This window comes from Seriola dumerili, unplaced genomic scaffold (assembly GCF_002260705.1).
Source record: "Seriola dumerili isolate Sdu_G_001 unplaced genomic scaffold, Sdu_1.0 BDQW01001191.1, whole genome shotgun sequence".
NCBI lineage: Eukaryota > Metazoa > Chordata > Actinopteri > Carangiformes > Carangidae > Seriola > Seriola dumerili.
The window spans coordinates 1,021,331-1,040,563 of record NW_019175446.1 but is presented as its reverse complement, the minus strand read 5'-3'; the positions used below and the strand labels follow the sequence as shown (position 1 = coordinate 1,040,563).

The 19,233-nt window shown below is 44.1% G+C and overlaps 1 protein-coding gene across 1 annotated transcript in view; it reads left to right on the top strand.

Annotated features, from left to right (window-relative positions):
* LOC111238084 (myosin-10) overlaps positions 1 to 19,233 on the top strand; it is a 50,710-nt gene that overhangs the window by 17,360 nt on the left and 14,117 nt on the right. Inside the window, exons 4-14 of the mRNA XM_022767481.1 lie at positions 7,105 to 7,132; positions 9,333 to 9,435; positions 13,051 to 13,143; positions 14,487 to 14,550; positions 15,059 to 15,157; positions 15,630 to 15,773; positions 15,879 to 15,974; positions 16,637 to 16,755; positions 17,023 to 17,175; positions 17,601 to 17,774; positions 17,863 to 18,036. Of these exons, the coding sequence (XP_022623202.1) occupies positions 7,105 to 7,132; positions 9,333 to 9,435; positions 13,051 to 13,143; positions 14,487 to 14,550; positions 15,059 to 15,157; positions 15,630 to 15,773; positions 15,879 to 15,974; positions 16,637 to 16,755; positions 17,023 to 17,175; positions 17,601 to 17,774; positions 17,863 to 18,036 (1,247 nt within the window). The remainder of the gene's footprint in view (positions 1 to 7,104; positions 7,133 to 9,332; positions 9,436 to 13,050; positions 13,144 to 14,486; positions 14,551 to 15,058; positions 15,158 to 15,629; positions 15,774 to 15,878; positions 15,975 to 16,636; positions 16,756 to 17,022; positions 17,176 to 17,600; positions 17,775 to 17,862; positions 18,037 to 19,233) is intronic.

Below are 19,233 nucleotides of genomic sequence, written 5' to 3'. Positions count from 1 at the left end.
ATCAATTATAATTGGCAAGTTTCACATGCCAATTACAATGTCTCAGAGCCCAAGATGACATCATCAGATGTCTTCTTTTGTCTCAACTAAAGTACAAAAAAAAATATTTACTTATAAGCAGCAAATTTTCACGAGAAAATGTGTCAGTGTTTTTGCCATAAAAATGACTTAAATGTTAAATCCACTGATTGAAATGAAAGAAACTGTAGAGATGTATTATGGGAAATGTAGGATCCAGCATTTTAACCCATACTAACCCATAATAAAATGAGGATATCTTGGGCTGTGCTGCTTTGATTTTGACCATTCTGTTATTATTTCTGCTGTTTGCGGATCCTCTAACTTAATGGAAGTGCATTAATTACTAAATCTCTGGAGTTCCCCTTTAACACTGAACTGAATAATGAATTCCTCACCTGATGCCGTTTCGCATACTGTACCCTCACGTTAGTGTGTGTTTTAATAGCTCTGTGATAAGCCCCAAGCACTTTGATCATTCAGACACTTCAAACTCCCGCCACACAGTAGATGAAGTAAGACGACTGTTAGTGTAACCGCAATCACTATTGGAGGATTTACGGCTCCTCGGTCTGTTTATCTTATCGCAGCTGCTGTTGGAGGATGTAGCATATTACTCTTCCTCAGCCCTTTTTGCTTAAGTGTGTTTAATTTGCGTCTTATCATAATTGTTCAGAAGCTTCTAAGTGACAGTTACACACTGCAGGCGGCCGCGGACCACAACACTTCCCAGGTCACGCTGACTCTTTGCTGCTTCCACTGTCTGGGAATGTGAGTGAGCTCTGTCTCATTTGTGTCATACGTGCACACACACACGCACACACACACACGCACACACACTTAGAGCTTTGTTTGTCTAGTTTTAAGTAGCTCCGGATTCAGTCCCGTCTCTGTTCTCGGCCTTTATGAGTAAGGAAGCCGCCATTTCTATATCACCTTTCCACTAATACAATCACCATATTCTACTAGGGAGTTGTGTGTGTGCGCATGTGTGTGTGTGTGTATCTGTGGGGTAACCCTCCCTACATATAAAAGTAGTTTGAGAGAGAGCAGCTCGCTGGCTTTATCGCTGAGGATTTCTTATGTGTGTGATGTGGTTGCCATGGTGCTTGAATTTTCACTGTGTGCAGTTGCACTTTACGACTTCTTTTTACGAAGCAAATTGTGAGAGCCCGAGCTGCAGTGTGGAGAAAAATGTGTTACATCCAGTTGCAAAGACCCCAAAAGGTCGAAAATCCTGTTTCATTTTTGTAGCTTCGTTGTGTTTTTGTTTTTATAACTCGCAGAATATTTACACTTATATACAGACATATATATGTGTGTGTGTGTGTGTGTGTGGTCAGTGAGTTCCTTGAAAACATAAATAAGTCTACGCAGGAGGCGCGAGGGGCTGGTTTCTTTTTAGTGATCTTTTCGCAAGAACCAGACTAATGAGGATCAGTGTGAACGTAATCACGGATTGTTTGACAGTCGGCTGATGGACAGAGTTACTATTAAAACAACAGTTGGCGACAATTAGGAGCACCATTTGCGGGTTAGACTTGCATTGAACTGGAGCCATATTTCCGAGGACCATTGACAATAAATGGACATAATTATGATCCTTGCGCCAAGAATGTTTTTGTACACCGAGGGTTGGTTTGAGCCGGGGATGTGAAGAATGTGTTTGCTGGTTGCGGTCAGGAGTCTTCAAACCTTTTTCAGTTTGGAGACCAAATGAAAAATTTTTTTTTTCCATCCTCAGACTCTGGCTCTTTAAAACTAAATACACTCATGTGGCCAATTTTTTATTTTATTTATTTATTTTTGCATTTTTGCATTTTTTTTTTAGCCTATTAACTACAAATCACTTCCTTTTACATTATGATGGATCACTTCCCAAGATATCCCATAGTGTTGTAGGTTATTTAACACGCTCTTCCTGTCTTCCAAACAGTTTACAATAGGTTACCTGTAATGGTGTGAAAACAGAGCGATTAACTGAGTTACAGTCGGGAGAGGCTGTACGAGGTTAAATGAGGTCAATAATGGGGCGGGGGGGTTATGGTAACGATTGGGGCTTTTGTGGAGCCGGAGGGAGCAGGGGGGGGGGAATTCGCTGGAATGTGAAGAATGAGGGTTTGTTTAATCCTCGCGGGGGATAAATTATTAGCAGAAAAGGGAGCCCTGCTGTGTAAGACGGGCCGGTCTCCTAGCATGGGAGCCTGCAGTGTGATTTGTGCATGGGAGCGTTGGTGTTGTGCACCCATGAGACTCACTCTGTGCAGTTGTCTTAAATAACTGGAGAGAGAAGATAGAGTAAGACGTGACACAAAGATGCGTGATTTGTGCGCACAAGTGAATGAATGCAGTGCTCACTATAGACCCCCTTTCTACCAGCTCAGGCCAATGTGTAGTAACAGTCTGGAAGTGCCTGTTGACAGTGTTGTTTTTAAAACCGCCAGCTCTGTCTCTTGAACATGGAGTCGGAGTGATGTGCTTCACCCTCCAGTGAACTGTGGTATGATGCTGCAGCAATACTGATTGGTCTGAAAGATCCCTCTTCCTGTGCTGTCGTTTGAATTTGTATGAAACTGGCCTCCAAACAGAGAGTGAACTGTGGTCTAACCTAAAACTTGATGAATGAATGGATTAACTTATTTCCCCTGGCTGTGAGTTGTTGTGGAGGAAATAACTAAAGCAGCGAAAAGTTCTGATGATGAGGTGATCAAATTAAAAACATCTGTTGGTGTGGAAAAGCGATTTTTGTCTCCGCTCAGGTCCCACTCTTCAGTGGTCTGAGTAATCTGGCGTTGCACCACTCATGGGGGGGGGGGGGGAGGGGAAATGAGAGCAACAGAGAGAAAAGGGGAAACACAAAGCGGGTAAAGATTTAGTGAGGCAGTAATGAGCTTCTGGAAGAGAAGAACACGTTCACTTTCACTGGTCCACCTACCGCCTAGCCAGCATGGCATCTTGGGTAAATATGACCCAGCAGTTAGTTGCCGTGGCGATCTAGGAAACAGCAGCTGCCAAGAGGGCCAAGGTGGCAGCATGGACCAGATGGATGCACACACTCGCCCACTGAAACAGCACAGGTCACGTTAACCGGTTTAAAGGGTTTTTTTTTTTTTTTTTTAAAAAGTAAAACTATAAAGAAAAACATCTTTTGTCATGACTAATCTGTCAACGATTGCAAGATGTGCAAATTCACAATAACATATATGAAACGCATATGTAAGAGGTTGTATCCAAAACTGAATGAATGAACTGAATGGATGCTGAACAAGATAACAAAGGACTGTGTTATAATGTGTGAGCCACAGAAACATCTTGGATGACAGCCGTGTACTCGGCGGATCAGTATGTGTTTCATGGGAGAGGACACCTCTTAACTCCCCTCTTCGGCCCGGCACACTAGGTCAGTATCTACTTTGTTTTGACTGACATTTTAGAGGGTTGAAATCATAAGGAGGGGGGGGGGGGGGGGTGAAAGGAAGTGTCTAAGGATTGTCTATCGGGGAAAGAGCGGAGAGGCTCGGACGTGGAGGCGATGGATGTTTGCAGAGGGATAGAAGGTCAAATGAAAGGTGTTAAGAGGTAAGCGAGGGTAATAGATGTCAGATGATGAGCAGAGAATGAAGTGACTGTAGATCTAATGGAAGTCTAAAGGTGTGTGTGTATGTGTGTGTGTGTGTCTCACTGTCATAGGTCAAGCTGTTTCCTCATGTCGGATAGAAGGACATGCTGCGGTCGTTTTTTTCTGTCTGACACTGATTTATTCACAACGATAGAAACACGGGAGAACCGTTACGAAAATGTGACGGACTGTACGACTTCAGTAAAAGCCTCTACTGCGATACATTTTCTACATCTTCTTTTGTTTTGTTGTAGTCTTCTTGTCTGCAGAGCCTCAGTGTCTATTGCTGCTCATGCCATCACAGCTCCAAACAAATCACTGCAGCTGCCAGAGGGACAAAACATGTGGTAGTTCTTCTCTTCTCCTGCCACACGGCGTTTATAAAGGCATCAAAAGCAGCACTTTATGTAACTATATGGGAATTCGGGCTGAAACGTTTAAATACAAAATCACAACAACAGTTGTAACAGTTTTTTTTTTTTTTTTTTTTCTTATCTGTGACAGATTGCAATCAGGTGCTAATTTCAGAAGCATGAGGTCACACATGAGAACTGCTTCTCTCTTTAATCATCAGCTGAGTGGATGTTAGCTCCGAAGGTTCACCGAGTGTGTGTGGTTTTCATGTTCACGGTAGGGTTACGCAGTGTTGCGTGCCTCGGTGCAGACTGGAGGTGAGGCCTTGTGAACGTCAACATTAGGTGCATCTGATAAGCATCAGCTTCATGCAGATGTGGCTGTGAAACACGGGACAGGAAAAGTAATCAAACTTTGACCCCCGAGTTTCAAAGGCTACCTCATTATGAAGAGATGGCGGCAGTTAAAGTGAGCGGCTCGTTCATCATCCACAGGGTGACTCTCATCCGACACGAGTGTGCATGAATCTTTTTTTGCATTTCAGCGTGTTTACGCATATTTCTTGAACAAACAACTTGCGTTCCAGCTCGTCTGCATTACATTTGCTTTGATGAGGAAAAAGACAAGACAGAGAAAGAGGAGCACACACACACACACACACATACACACACACACACACACACTCATTGTTTTACTGTTTATGGCTCTCAGTTCTCTCTCTCTCTCGTTGACTGTCCAGATGTTCTATATGTGGTTATGAATGTGAAACTGTAGCAGGGCAAATTGAATTTAATATTAATTTAATAATACAGATACTGAAAATAATAAGTTAATACATTTATGGGAAAACAAGCCGAACATCGTCACGGAGATCATCGTCCCATCGGCACAACACTATTCCCTAACACCTTACCCTAAACTTAACCATCACAGCTGTGTAACCCGCTAAGCTAAACCTAAACCTGAAGCTAATTCTAACCCACATTTTAACCTTCAAACAGCTGTTTAAACTTGTGGGGTCAAAAGCATTTTGGTCCAGACAAAGCTCCCAGAACAAAGACCAAACTCATTGGTCACCAGCTTTTGTCACACGAGGGAAGTTCACGCTTTAGTGCAAAAGCAAAAGGTCATTTTATCTGGTGAAAGATAACAGCTTAAAGTGAGAACTGACCCACAGCAACAAGGCGTGACCGAGGGCAAACTGTGGCAAGACGCACTTCGGCTGCTCATCCCTGCAGAGTGGATGACCGTTAGAGAGACCACTACAATTATCCCATCAGAGAACATTATCACTGAGAACTGCATTGGAGAAAACACAGAACACATGAAAAGAAAACGTTTTAGCCATAAGAGCCGCTGCCTTTCACCGACCACGTCGTCACTTATAACCTGCAGGCAGGTTTTCTAATGTCCCCACAACACAGTGTAATATCCAACAGCAGTGTTTGCTCCTGTTGCCCCAATAATACGCACTCGAAGTTGTGAGGATGAGACTGAATGGAAGAAGGAGCGAGGTTACAACAGTGTGTGTGTGTGTTCGTGTTCGTGTGCGGCCCTATTCCTTTCAGTTTTATTGAGTTCAGGAATGTGGAGGTGTTGCCAAATTTGTCTTTTTCAAGGAATGAAAAATCTCCTCACTTCCTGCCACAGGAATGTCAATAAGTGTTGAAGGGCAGCGGGAGGACTCGCATGACTGGCACAAGTGTTACTTTAAGATCATCATCAAAACCTGTTGTCGTCTTACGTGGAAACCAAAACAGTTTTATAACAGCAAAGGTGTGTTTTTCAATAAGAGAGGAAGTTTACATTTCAACTGTGTGTGTGCTGATAGACATTATGTGTTACCAGTAAGGTATTCCTACAGCTTCTCCCACACCTCGCATGTTGGTTGTCCTCTGGGCTTCAGTGTTGACACATGGGACGAGGTCTTTTCATCTTTGTCACCTGTCCACTAAAGAGCCGTGTGATGTCAGGCTTCATTCCACATTTTACGACACAAGCAGGTAGTTTTGCAGTTTTAGCTCCTGACTGTAGGTTTCAGTCACAGTAAACAGTGACTGAGTGACGTGTCTATCAGATGGCGCCTTTCATTTTAACTGGAGTATGTAATGGAGTATGCATCATTTCTATTTGTTTATCAAATTGATATTTAGTTTAGCTTAGGTTTGTTTTTTTTATCATTCATTAATAATCTCACGAGGTCAATTAATTCAACTTAATGCTGCTAACTCACCTGAGAAGTTGTTTTCGTTAAGTTGAAATAGTTAGCTAAAAGTAATGGATAAATGATTGAAATAGATCATTAAATATTAAAACTAATGGAAACAGTTGAAGTATTTAGCTATTGCTAATTGAAGCAAGTGACTTGATAATTCAATTGTGTGAACAACCATTTTATATTTTATTCCATAAGCATATATTTGGAACATGACTGATAGTTTGGGAAAGTAAAACTCACCATATTCACAGACCAACACGTCCCCTCTGGATATGAGGGAAATATGTGACCTGTTGTTTACCAGTGGGGTCGTATTAAACGAGGGCGTGCTCTTATTTTGACAGCATGAGAGGGGGGTCTCGAGCCTCTGCTGATAAACAGGTCAGTTCCCTCTGGGTTCTGGTCTTTGTAGTTCTTTGTAGTGCGCAGCAGGACCTTCAGAGTTGAGAGGTCACACGCTTTCAGCGGGGCACGGCTAATCCTGTCATCTGGACCTGGGTCTGAATTCCTCTGTGATGAAAGGTGTAAGAGCTTCGGTTACTGGTCCTGGTGTCTGGTGCAGAGGAATGGGCTCGTGGCTGTAAAATTCACTCTTTACATCACACCGGGTTAACGGGACTTTGATGTGCGTGGGGCAATATTTTAGTGTGTCCTGTTATTCTCAAGGAAAAAATAAGACAAATGATCTTCCGTACAATCTTACCCAGCATGGCTCCAGTATTTGCATGTTGATGCGAAAACAACTGGTCAAGTCGCAGTTGCATTTTACTGTGTTAGGGTCCAACAGCGCGACCGCAGAAAGGCTGTCTTTGTAATTACTGCATTTGCTATGAAGGTTAAAGCCGCTGAGAGGATGGAAAGATGCTGACTGTGTTTTTCTTTTTTCTCCGAACAGATCGTGAGGACCAATCAATCCTTTGCACGTGAGTAATACAACGCTTCAGTCTCCGCCTCTCTTGAGGGTCATTTCTCTGTGAGGTCAGGTGGTTGTTCTGTTCTTTAAGGCCGGTTCTGCTGATGATCTAGAAAATGAAACTCTGGCAAGATGAGCATGACACAGCTCTACCTTAACCGGATCATCAAGTCGGGGTCTCACTGCTTGTCCTTAAATGTTTCTACATCTACCTTATGGTGAAGAAGAGTTAGAACAACATGGTTATAATGAGGCTTATTTTGAAGGGTCATTACTCCTGGTTTACCTGGTCTTATAAATCTTTTTTCATCTCCCTTCATCTTTCTCTCACCCCAGGTCAGTTGGCCAGCTCCCATCACCCTGCTGTGTTTTATTTAAAGACTTGTTTCAAATAGCTTTTTGCGGACGCTGGGTTGTGCCGCAGCTCTACCCGATACTGAGGGAGTTATGAGTGTGGTTTGGTGCCCTGCCTTCATCTACTACGGCAGAGAGTAATTAAGTGCCACACTCTTTCAATGTGCCTTAAACTGACGCTGCCAACGAACAGACAAGAGCTGTTGCATAATCCGTCCTGAAGTCTGAGAACGTACACCCCCTGTTGGTGACAGCGGAGCCGTTTGAGCTGTGTCACCCCACTGTTTAATAAGCAGGGTGGTCAAAGGCCCAGTTTATAGCGGCTGCTCCCTCACCGTGAAACCATTTATATTGATTTCAGTAGAAAAGAGAAGAGTTGGAAGTGTTTAATGATATTTCCAGGTGAAATACTGATTAGAAAAACGCACAAGTGAAGCCAGTGAATGACCTGTGTTTATGGTTTATGCAGATGTGACTCTTCTCATTCATAGAATAAAAATACTGCGTTAACTTTGCAACAACCACTTTTTAATCACATGCTTTTACTGATGAGACGTCTCATGACCAAACAGGGGATGAACCTGTGTTCAGTATCCCATGTCACACACGGGATCTGAGGGTGAAGGACGAGCGAGGAGCAGCCCCCTCGTGTTGTTGCATGATGTCCACATGTCGTATCGTATGTGAAGAACAGGGAGCGTCCCGTCCCGTCCCCCCATCCCGTCCCCCCCGCCCCGTGAAACTTGTAGAATTTCTCGCATTGCAGTCGCGAATTCTTGCTGACATCTGAGAGTTGTGAGAGAGCGGGCGACAGAGGAGGATGGGAGATACAGAGTGGTCACGTAGTGAGGTGGGTCCTGCCACACGTGGACCCCCCCCCCTCTGGAGTAAAGGATAAGATGTGAAGAGGTCAGCAAATGGTTATTTTCCTTGAGAAAATATTCTTTTGCCAAACTCTGATGTGTAACTAACTTGACCTACATTGCTCATCCCTCTATCCCGCGCTCGAGGACTCGCCCCGTAAAAATTCTAGATAAAACCGTCCCTGCGTCTTGCTCGGTGCAGTAGAGCTAATTGCCAGCTAGACTAAAGCCACTGGTATGTATCTAGATGTAGTGTTTGCTGGACTGGTTTTCAGTGTTGGCCCTGGTTGTCTGGGCTCTGGGACCTGACTGTGGGAGCTGTGCATGGCCCTGCCTGAACACAGCTATCATTAGCGACGGCCCAAAAGCAGAGCCTGGAAACTTTGGAGACCGGCCCGTCGAACCACAGTGTTCCCCAGTGAAACCGACTGACAAGGGGGGATGGATGGATTTAGAAAGCAACAACAGATAGCCTGATGGTCATTTTCTCTCTCTCTCTCTCTCTCTCCTCCACTTTTCCTTTTTCTCTTTGTTTATTCGTTCGTTGGGCTTCATCCAGTCGCTCCTGACCGCCATAATGATGAGTAAGAGTGATTTTGGTTAATGTTTTATGGTGTTTTGTCAGTACTTTGTGGACAACTTACACGGATTATTTCCTGTAAAGAATAAGAATAACTTCAATATCTGTCACAGAGTAACATAAGTTTTTCTTTGACAAGGCTCGACAATAAATGAATAATGCACATTTCAAAGACACACACACACACACACACACGTAGAATAGGACTAAAAGCTGGTTATGCCTCACCAGTAAAAGCTTGTGATTCATGATTACAGACAAAGGGCGTTGTAATCTGAAAGGGATGACAAATCAAATCCTTTCTTTCACTCATCCGTCATCCACTCACACTTCTTTCATCCTCCGTCTGCTCATGTGTACACCATATATATCCACGCCGTCCGTGCCCTTTGTTTTTTGTTTTTTTTTTCCAGAGGTGAATCAGGCGCTGGCAAGACGGAGAACACGAAGAAGGTCATCCAGTACCTGGCCCACGTTGCCTCCTCACACAAAGGACGCAAAGACCACAACATTCCTGTGAGATCCCCACTGCCTACATTTTTCCTTCCCTATCCTTGGCCAAGCCTGGGCCTCTACTTTCTCCTCTTCTTCCCTCTCTCTCTCCTTCTCCTTCTCCTCACCTCACCTCTCTCCTCCTCTCGTCTCACCTTAGATGAAAAACTGTATGGCTTTATTGATATTTGTCAATTACCTCTGCATCATTATTGTAATTTAAAATTAATAGTTTGACATTTTTTCACAATCATGCTTATTTGCTTTCTGGCACAGTTTACCGCTCTCACATCTGCCCATTACACGTTAACGCCACAGCCGGCAGCTGGTTACCTCAGGTCAGCAGAAAGGCTGGAAACACGCTAACCATGGCTCCGTCCGCCAGTAACAATATCAGCCTACCAGGATTTCGGTGCGTTATTTATTTGATCTGTGCAAAAAAAAAAAAAAGATTCCTTCACTGGGACCAGTAACTTCCTGGAGTCCCTGCTGTCCCTGTTTTCTTTTACACGTATTAAACAGGCACAATATGAAGCTTTGCAGGTGTCGGTAGGCAGATTTTGTTTCCTTCGGACGGGGCCAGACGAGCTGTTTCCCTGTGTTTCCAGCCTCTAAGCTGAGCAGCTGCCGCCCCAAAATGTCAAACTATTCCTTTAAATGAACTGTGACATTACTGTGCTCTGTGTTTTGTTTTTTTTGTTTTTTTAAGTTTAAAGTGCATAGATAAAGAGTCATGTATTAATCCACAGCTAACCTGACAGATGTTAATGTTAGTGTCCCCGGTCACGGCTCCTGCTTCATGTTGATCCGGTGCCGTCCTGTGAGAGCGCGGCCGACGCCGGGCTCAGTGTGTAACTGGTGTTCTTGTTTCCTGTGGCTTGTGTCTGACATGAGACGCTTCAGGGGTTTTTTTTTTTAACACTTGCATTTGTTTATCCATAACAAACAGCCCGAATCTCCCAAAGCATTCAAGCTACAGGCAAGTGTTTCTCCCACTTTCTAAAACAAAACAAAACAAAAAAAATAAAGTGTGTGGTCCCTTTTGATGTTTGTGTATATGTGCATGCCCTCCTCTCCAAATCTCTGCCGCTTCCGTAATGATGTTGACGGACTAATCTAAGCTTCTTTCTTTATGAGGTATTTGTTTGTGCTGGCTCAGTCTACTCACATGATTATTCGAAGCCCGGTGAATCCTGCCATTAAACCAGCGGGCTCATGATTATAAAACACTTTGTTTTATCAGTTGGTTCAGGTTTATTAGAACAGTTGGAAATTGAGATGGTTTATTAGAAACACATGTCTCAAGTTAAATGCAAACAATTAGGTCGTACCTGCCGTTAAAAACTGTTCACGTTAAGTGCTGGTTGGAGTGTTAACGGACTCTTGTGTATCCACGCTGTGTTGGTTTGTTAGTCACTCATTTTAAATGCACACGTTATTTAGGAAGAGAAAATCAGACCACAGCCACACTAAACATCTCTCCTCGAGCTTCATCTTTTACATTTTAGTGCAGTGAATCCACGATGCTACGAAACCCCCCCCCCCCACGCCCCCACCCCCCCCCCCCCCCCCCCCCCAGGTGTAAATATGGAGATATTAAAGATGATTAAAGATGACGGCAGTTAGTTAAATCTTTCCTATATTGATGCATGTTTTCCATTGGTGATGTTACTCTAGATGCATGTGTGTAGTTCTGAAGAGCATTTTCAATTAATATTTCATTTCTATCTTGGCTTATTCTAAAGCCCTGGCTGTGGTAATATTATTCCAGTTACCAAATGTGCCTTGGAATTCATGTGTGGTTTTTGTTGCCCAGTCAATAATCAAACACAGGGGATGTTTCTATGCGGATCTCGATGCCTAACCTGGATTTTTGGATTTTAATCTGCTATATTTTGTCCCAGAAGCAACACAAATGAGACTCTGCTGACACAATACTGACTTTGCTCCAACCTCAACTCCAACTCCAACAAAACTTGATAGTTTCTGACTCACCTCCCCTCTGCTTGATTTATCCGGTAGCTATTTTTTTTTTTTCTTTCTCCCCTAAACCAGTACCCGATGTTTTCTGTGTCCTCCCTAAATCTAATAACTATGGAAAGCAGAGTGAGTCCTCTGACCGGCAGCTCTGAGCGCGCACACACACAATCCAGGTGAATGCCCTCTAATATGCTGCGTTTCAGTAGCTTTGGGTGAGAGGCTGTAACTCAGCGCCTCCGTGCCCCCGCCCCCCACCCACCCCCCCTTTTGCCTGAGCACGCCATCCGCACTGACCTCCTTAACGCTGCTTTCCCCTCTGCGTTGCATTACGGCTGCCTCTGAGCACAGGCCAGAGGAATGTAGAACCAGGGATCGAGGGAAAGCAAAGATGTGGTGCAGGAGAGAGGATTGGGGGGGTGGGGGGGGTGGGGGGGGTGAAGTAGTGGAGGAGAAGTAAAGCAGACCATAGGAGACCAGACTTTCATATTTCACTCAGTGAGTAAAGACAAATGGGAAAGCCTGTTTATTCACGTTGCCGTGCAGGGGATTTATACACTGCTTTCTGTGTTGTTCTGTTAATCACAACCTGAAAGATAAAGGGGGGGGGGTGTGGAGGAGGATAGTCACTCCCCATGTCTGTCAGTCAAATCCACGTCCTTCAGGAAGCAATGGGGTTTACACACCCCAGACAGACAGAAGACTGCGCAAAAACACTGAAATGCTGCTTGTACGTTGCTGGTCGAAGGCGCTTTTTCCATGTCTGACCAGAGATATTAAAGTTTGTGTGTGCGGACCTTCAGCAGAGCTCAGTGGTCTTAGTCAAGAAAAAGACTCTTGACCTTGTTTCCCATTATCGTACTGACTGAGATGAGTCATAAGGGGCCAAGAGACACTCACACAGGCCAAAGAATTAGTGTTGTCTCTCTCAGTCTCACTTTCTGTGTAACAACACATGTGAGCAGGGCTATAGATAGTCTTAGATCTCCGCTGTGCTGCAGGTGCTGCAGGTGGTGCCGCCGGTGCCCCTGGATAGTGGAGATTGTGTCATGCGTATGGGAATTAGAGGTTTCATGGGCCATAGGGAATTGTCCCAACCACCTACCAACCCAGGTTTTGAGATTTTGGGAGGAAGCCATCGTGAGTGTAACCGTCACGGTGGTGCGGTCTTTGGATATAAAGGGTATATATCATCACAGCCACGGGAATGTACAAGGCCGGAAGCACGCTCCCACCCCCCACCCCCCCGTCAGCCCAAACCTACCGCTCGCTGTAGGGCATGCGTTGGAACAAAACTCTTTGTGGTTTCACAAAGTTCTGTCAAACTGTTTGGTTGCCTTTGCCCCCTTTAAACTTCTCGAGATCCCTTGACAAAAATCACATTGTACTGCAGTTGACTAAAGTAAAGCCAGCACAGCCGTGATAAACGGCGCGCTTGTCTGACGGCTCGGTTTAGCATATTGACTTGGCGACATTTTCCCTCTACCTGTTCTGTTACCAAGAATTTATTTGCCTTGCCAGCTTGTGTATGTTTTGGCAGACGCAGACAAATTTGATAAATAGTGATAAAAAAAATAAAAAAAAAGATTTATTACGTGGGGCCAGGCGTAAGAAATGTTTGACAGCTTGTTGGACTCTTACCTCTCTGTCTTCTCTGCACAGGGGGAGTTGGAACGCCAGCTCCTGCAAGCCAACCCCATCCTTGAATCTTTTGGCAACGCCAAGACGGTGAAAAATGACAACTCATCTCGCTTCGTGAGTCCACGGTTCTTGATTTAAACATATGTACAGATAGTATTATAAGAGAGACAGGTTCACTCACATTTGCACTAACACACGACACAAGTATTTCCTCATGTTAGCTTTACAGAAGAGATAATCTGATGTATTATTGGAAGTCTTTTTACCTTGAACTAAACTGTTTTGCTTTTGTTTTTGGGTAGGGTAGGAATATACCATGTAGAGAAAAATAATTAGTCCTCCTTGGAATAAACTGCAGAGCTTTCATGAAACCAGGAAGGAAAGATAGATTTTTATCTCTGTCTCTAAAGCATCATTAGCTCCTCGTCCCTGAATTTTAATAGGATGACATTTTGAGACACATGCATATTTGTTTTTGGCCTGAGATTTAAATGAGAAGATTTTTTTTTAATGGTGAATATGAAGCTGTAGCCATCAGCTTGTTAGCTTAACTTAGTACAAAGACTCTAAACAAAGGAAAAAAGGTGGCCTGGGTCTGTCTGAAGTTATCTGCCTACCACCCATCTGTAAAGCGCATTTACTAACACGTTATATTTCTTCATGGCCCAGAGACCAGCAGACCCTCCAGGAAGTTTCTGCTCCCTGCCAAGAAACAGTCCAGATAAAACCCCTGAAAAACCCCAGTGTGTTGTTCTTTACGTTGGTTTTTGTAAGGATTTAATAAATGAGATATAACTTGTCGATTAGTGAGCTTTCAAGGTGCTGCTCGGCAGATTTTGTTACCTTTGGACAGAGCCGGGCGAGACGCCTTCCCCCGGTCTTTGTGATAAGCTAAACTGACCAGCTGTTCGGACATGAGAGTGATATCAGCCTCCAGGAAGTAAAGACACATATTTTCCAAATTATACTCCTTTAATAATTATTTATTTAATTTTTTTTTCATTATGTAACTTTCGTATATTTGATAAACGATAATGATTTTCTTCATAGGTTTAATGTTTGCTTTCTAATAATTTCCTAAAAAATCCAGTACTGTAAAGTGAGCCGATGAACCACCGCGGTGCTCTGTACTCATGAATCACCGGTAGACAGATGGGCACACACATTTACACACACGGACTCACTGTCAGGAAACCGCAGACATGCCTGAGATTCTTTCTGACCTGTGAACCTGGCTTTTCCCTAATATAGACATTTTATTCTTCACTGCTTTTCTATTCATCGGCGAGAATCCACAAGGGCCGTATTTTAAAACGCAACAGCGGCCGAAGGGAGGAGGAATAGTTAGTAGATAGTTGACAGACACGCACTGACATCCCTGATTAACCTGTGGCGTTTCAATAAGTTTTTTTTTAACATAAATTTGCATGTTTTTTCGTTTTTGTTTTCTCTTGCAGGGGAAGTTCATCAGAATCAACTTTGACGTGACGGGCTACATTGTTGGGGCCAATATTGAAACTTGTATCCTCCTGACTGTGACAGGCTGAGAGAGAGAGAAAAGACCATTAAAGGACTGTTTTAAAAACTAAATAAATAAATAAATAAATAAATAAATAAAGAGCTAAAATAAAGAGTTCACATTGAGTTAAGAGCTGAGAGTAGTGGTCAGGCTGTTTGATTCACCACTGCTTCTGCTCAACCACAGAAATGCCTTTCCCGTTCTGTGTATTCCAGAGTTAGAGAGCGCTGGAGCTGTAATGAAACCATTTTTTATTGGTGTTCCTCGTTTTATTGAAGTTTATTAATGCCTGGAAAAAGAATAAGGGATTAGATTCATTTGGATAAAATGTCTTTGTTTCCGACACTTGAAGAAAAAGAGAATTTATTTGTAGATTAGAATCTGATTTGATTCCCATGGGAATTCTCCGGTTGCTCCGTAATGTAGGACGTTTTCTTGAAAGATTGATTTGCGGTGACGGTATCCGCTGTCTTGATTTTCATGATGTCAGTCCTTAACGTCTGCTCTCAGACCTTCTGGAGAAGTCGAGGGCCATTCGACAGGCCAAAGATGAGAGGACCTTCCACATTTTCTACCGCCTGCTCGCAGGGGCTGGAGAGCATCTCCGGAGTGAGTGTCCGACTCTCGCTTTAAGGAGAAATCGGGATTAACAGAACTATGAGAGCAAGGACAGTAAGGTTTCATGTGTGTGCTAATTTCCCTCAGGCAGGGAACAGAGCTAAAGACAGATGGCTTGAGTTAGCACCGGTGAAACAAATCTTTCTCTCTCGTTAACTTTTAATTTAGCTTGTTAGTACATTGTTTCGGGATGATGCAGAAGATATTTAGACAAAATATTTTACCTGTGAGCTAATGGGTTTTAAAAGGTGACTGGATCTCTTCCTCACTTACGCACTTACTCTCTGTGTCTAAAGTGAATTGATGCAATGGATGCAAATCTTAACAAACAGAAGAAAAGAAATCAATCAGCAGCACAGTAAATACAGTAGTAGAACATACAGCAAAATTAAATTAAAACATGAAGAAGAGAATATTGATTAAAATGACCTTGTTGATGTTTTTCTTTTCTTGCCTTGTCCAGCCGACCTGCTCCTCGAAGGCTTTAACAACTACCGTTTCCTGTCGAATGGTAACATTCCCATCCCTGGGCAGCAGGACAAGGAGAATTTCCAGGAGACAATGGAGGCCATGCACATCATGAGCTTCAACCACGAAGAGATTGTCTGTGAGCAGTAGTTCCAGATGTTTGTTTTTTTTCCCCCTCTCTCTTACTCAGCCATTACCTGTTCTCCCCACGGGGCCCTATAAAGTTTTATCTTATCCTTGCCAGGCATGCTGAAGGTGGTCTCTGCAGTGCTGCAGTTTGGAAACATTGTCTTTAAAAAGGAGAGGAACACTGATCAGGCCTCAATGCCCGAGAACACAGGTAAACACACCCACCATCCGGTCGCAATACGACGTGAACACACACACACACACACACACCCTGGAGTCAGTCATGAACCCAGGGAGTGAGATGACCGGGGGCCCTTCAGCTTCCACCACCAGCAGGTGATGGAAAACAGTCCGCTCATATCCGCGTAGCACATGCTCCCGCTGTGAGGACACGCTTTATTAGAAACACCATTACGCTGAACTTAGATTATATGTCTCTCGGTAACTGAACGCTTGTAATGTCTGGATCATGTCAGCACCGTCACATGCTCCTGCAGTCCGGGCTGCTCTGTACACACACACAGCTCAGTATAAGAAATGAAATGTCAAATGAAATGTAATATTGTGAGTTTTATTAACTGAGGTCTTGGGGCAAGACCAATGAAACATACTAGTCCTCGTCCTCGAAGACCTTAAAGAAAGCTTTTGGCTGGTTTTGGGGTCTCAGCCCAGACAGAATGTGCGTTGAGGTATAGTCATATATCCCGGGCTGTTAGTCAGTGTTGCTTTTAGACTTCTTTCATTTTTGATTCAATTATTTGAGCCTTGCATTAAACTGAAGCTCTGATGTTGTGTTATGAAACCCGATCTGTCTGAACACTTATTTTAATGCGCTGAGGTTCTCGCTCTCTCTCTGCTCCCTCGCTCTCCCAGCTGCGCAGAAGCTCTGCCACCTGCTCGGCATGAACGTCATGGAGTTCACCAGAGCCATCCTCACCCCGAGGATCAAAGTGGGACGAGACTATGTGCAGAAGGCGCAGACCAAAGAACAGGTACGGTGCCATCGAACACTAGAAACAACCGTAACATCTGCGAATGATGATGGAAAACATCAAGTTGAATTCCAGTCATCTCTACTTTGATATCTATAATAAACTTATGAGTTACACAGAATATGTGGACAGCTGAGTGTAACAGCAACACAATGTTTCTATTCTTGTATTTGTGCTCATTGTTCAGTGGGTTTGGTTTTATTAATAGTGTCTTTCATGGTCCTGCGCTCTCTCTCTCTCTCTCTCTTTTTTTTTTTCTCCCCTCAGGCCGACTTCGCTGTCGAAGCCCTGGCCAAGGCAACGTATGAGCGGCTGTTCCGATGGCTGGTCCACCGCATCAACAAGGCCCTGGACAGGACCAAACGCCAGGGGGCGTCATTCATCGGCATCCTGGACATCGCTGGCTTTGAGATCTTCGAGGTAGTGACTTGGTTTAACACCAACAAACTCATTTCCACAAAACACAAAACACAAAACACCTCATAGACCTTGTAGTCTCTTTCCTTCACACTCGGATTAAACTGAATGTTTTACTAGCAGTTCAAACCCAAATGAAATACGACTTCTTTGCACCTGATCATTAAACTGCCAAAGTGGATCAATGTGCTCCAGCATTTCATTTGGATTCAGTTGTTCTGAAGTGGCCTAACAAACTATTTGTACCCTGTCCTGCTCTGAGAGCGCCGATCTCCTTTAGTGGAGGCTGAAGCACAAGAGACTCCTTTCACAAGAATGATTCACTAGTTTAACCAAGTCACAGGGGATTAAAGCACAATATAATGGTAATATAAGATAATGTCGCCGTAACTGAATAACTTCTCTTCTGCTTTACACTTTGGTTCTAGCTGAACTCGTTCGAGCAGCTTTGCATCAACTACACCAACGAGAAGCTGCAGCAGCTCTTCAACCACACCATGTTCATCCTGGAGCAGGAGGAGTACCAGAGGGAGGGCATCGAGTGGAGCTTCATCGACTTCGGCCTGGACCTGCAGCCCTGCATCGACCTCATCGAGAGGCCGGTCAGTGTCTCTTGGCCTGTGTGTGTGTGTGTGTGTGTGTGTGTCTGCTTATGAATATTTGTATTTAAACCAAATCTTGTCTCCTCAGAATAACCCCCCTGGTATTCTGGCTCTGCTGGATGAGGAGTGCTGGTTCCCCAAGGCCACCGACAAGACCTTTGTAGACAAAGTGCTGCAGGAGCAGGGCACACACACCAAATTTCAGAAGCCGCGTCAGCTCAAGGACAAAGCCGACTTCTGCATCATTCACTATGCAGGGAGGGTATGTATGTCAGGCCCACTGAGGTGTCTTGTGCTCCGACTCTTGCTCTTGGGACTGGTAGCTGGTTGCACTTAAAGCTAAACTAAAAACATAACGTCTTCTCTATAGCCTCATGTGTGTCTATGCTTTCTGTGTTTTCCTTACGCCAACAACGCTCTTTCTGTTTCTTGGATGTTTCGTAGTCTTTTCTCAGAGGCACAGACTCAGCTCCTCTAAAGGAGCAGTTAACCAGGTCATTGCCTGAAAACAATAGCCCGGTTGTCGCACTGCTTCTGCAGGAAAAAAAACCCACATCTGGTTCGCATTGGTGCGAGATTGAGTCTTCGGTGCCTGGTGGTTACATAACGGAGGTTTTCAACTTTCACCCTTTTTTGTACGGTGGTCTGCCATCTGCAAGGAGAAAACGGATACTCCGCCACTTTCCAGGGAGGATGCCTGTCAGTCATAGCGTGAAATCCAATGTAGCCCCGTGAGTGATAGTTTAATTAGGTTTACCTCACATGAATACTGAATGTGAAAACAGTGAGGAGCATCAGTCGGCCGTGTCTAAACATCAGCCCGAGCCTCGCCGTGACAAACAGGTGAAAACCTCAGATTCAGCCAAATATTAAGCGTCCGGTATCCGACGGCGCGGCCAGGTTTTAATTTGAACTTCATCAAATAAATCCAGCATGACAGAGTGATACCGAAGAGAAGAGAATAAATGCAAACACCGCGAGTTCGCTTCTCCAGGATTCTGATGAAACCCATATGGAGATCTTCCATTCCTCATCTCAGGTTGCTGACCATGTCAATTACTTGTTACGCTCCGCTCCGATCCAGCGCTCTTCACTGTGTGTCAGACGTTTGAAAAACACATACAAGTCAAAGTTATCGCCGTGTCCCGGAGACTAATCCCATCAACACAAGACGTTCCAGTGAGAGCTGACTGTGCTGTCGCTCAAATGTAATGTGCAAATGATTGAAAGTCTTATTGGTTCAGTGTTGTATGTGATTGTTTGATCTGATTTTCTCAACCTCCAGCTCACTGTGTAGTCACATAGCTCATTCAGCACATCTGGAACACTACGAGAGCTGTCAGTTAAGACGCAACAGACCCTGCGGCAATTAATCAGAGACTGAAAACCAATCCTCTGAAAGAGAATTATGGAAGCACTTTCTTCTTTTACACTGTTGTTGTCACTGGGGTGTAAGAGT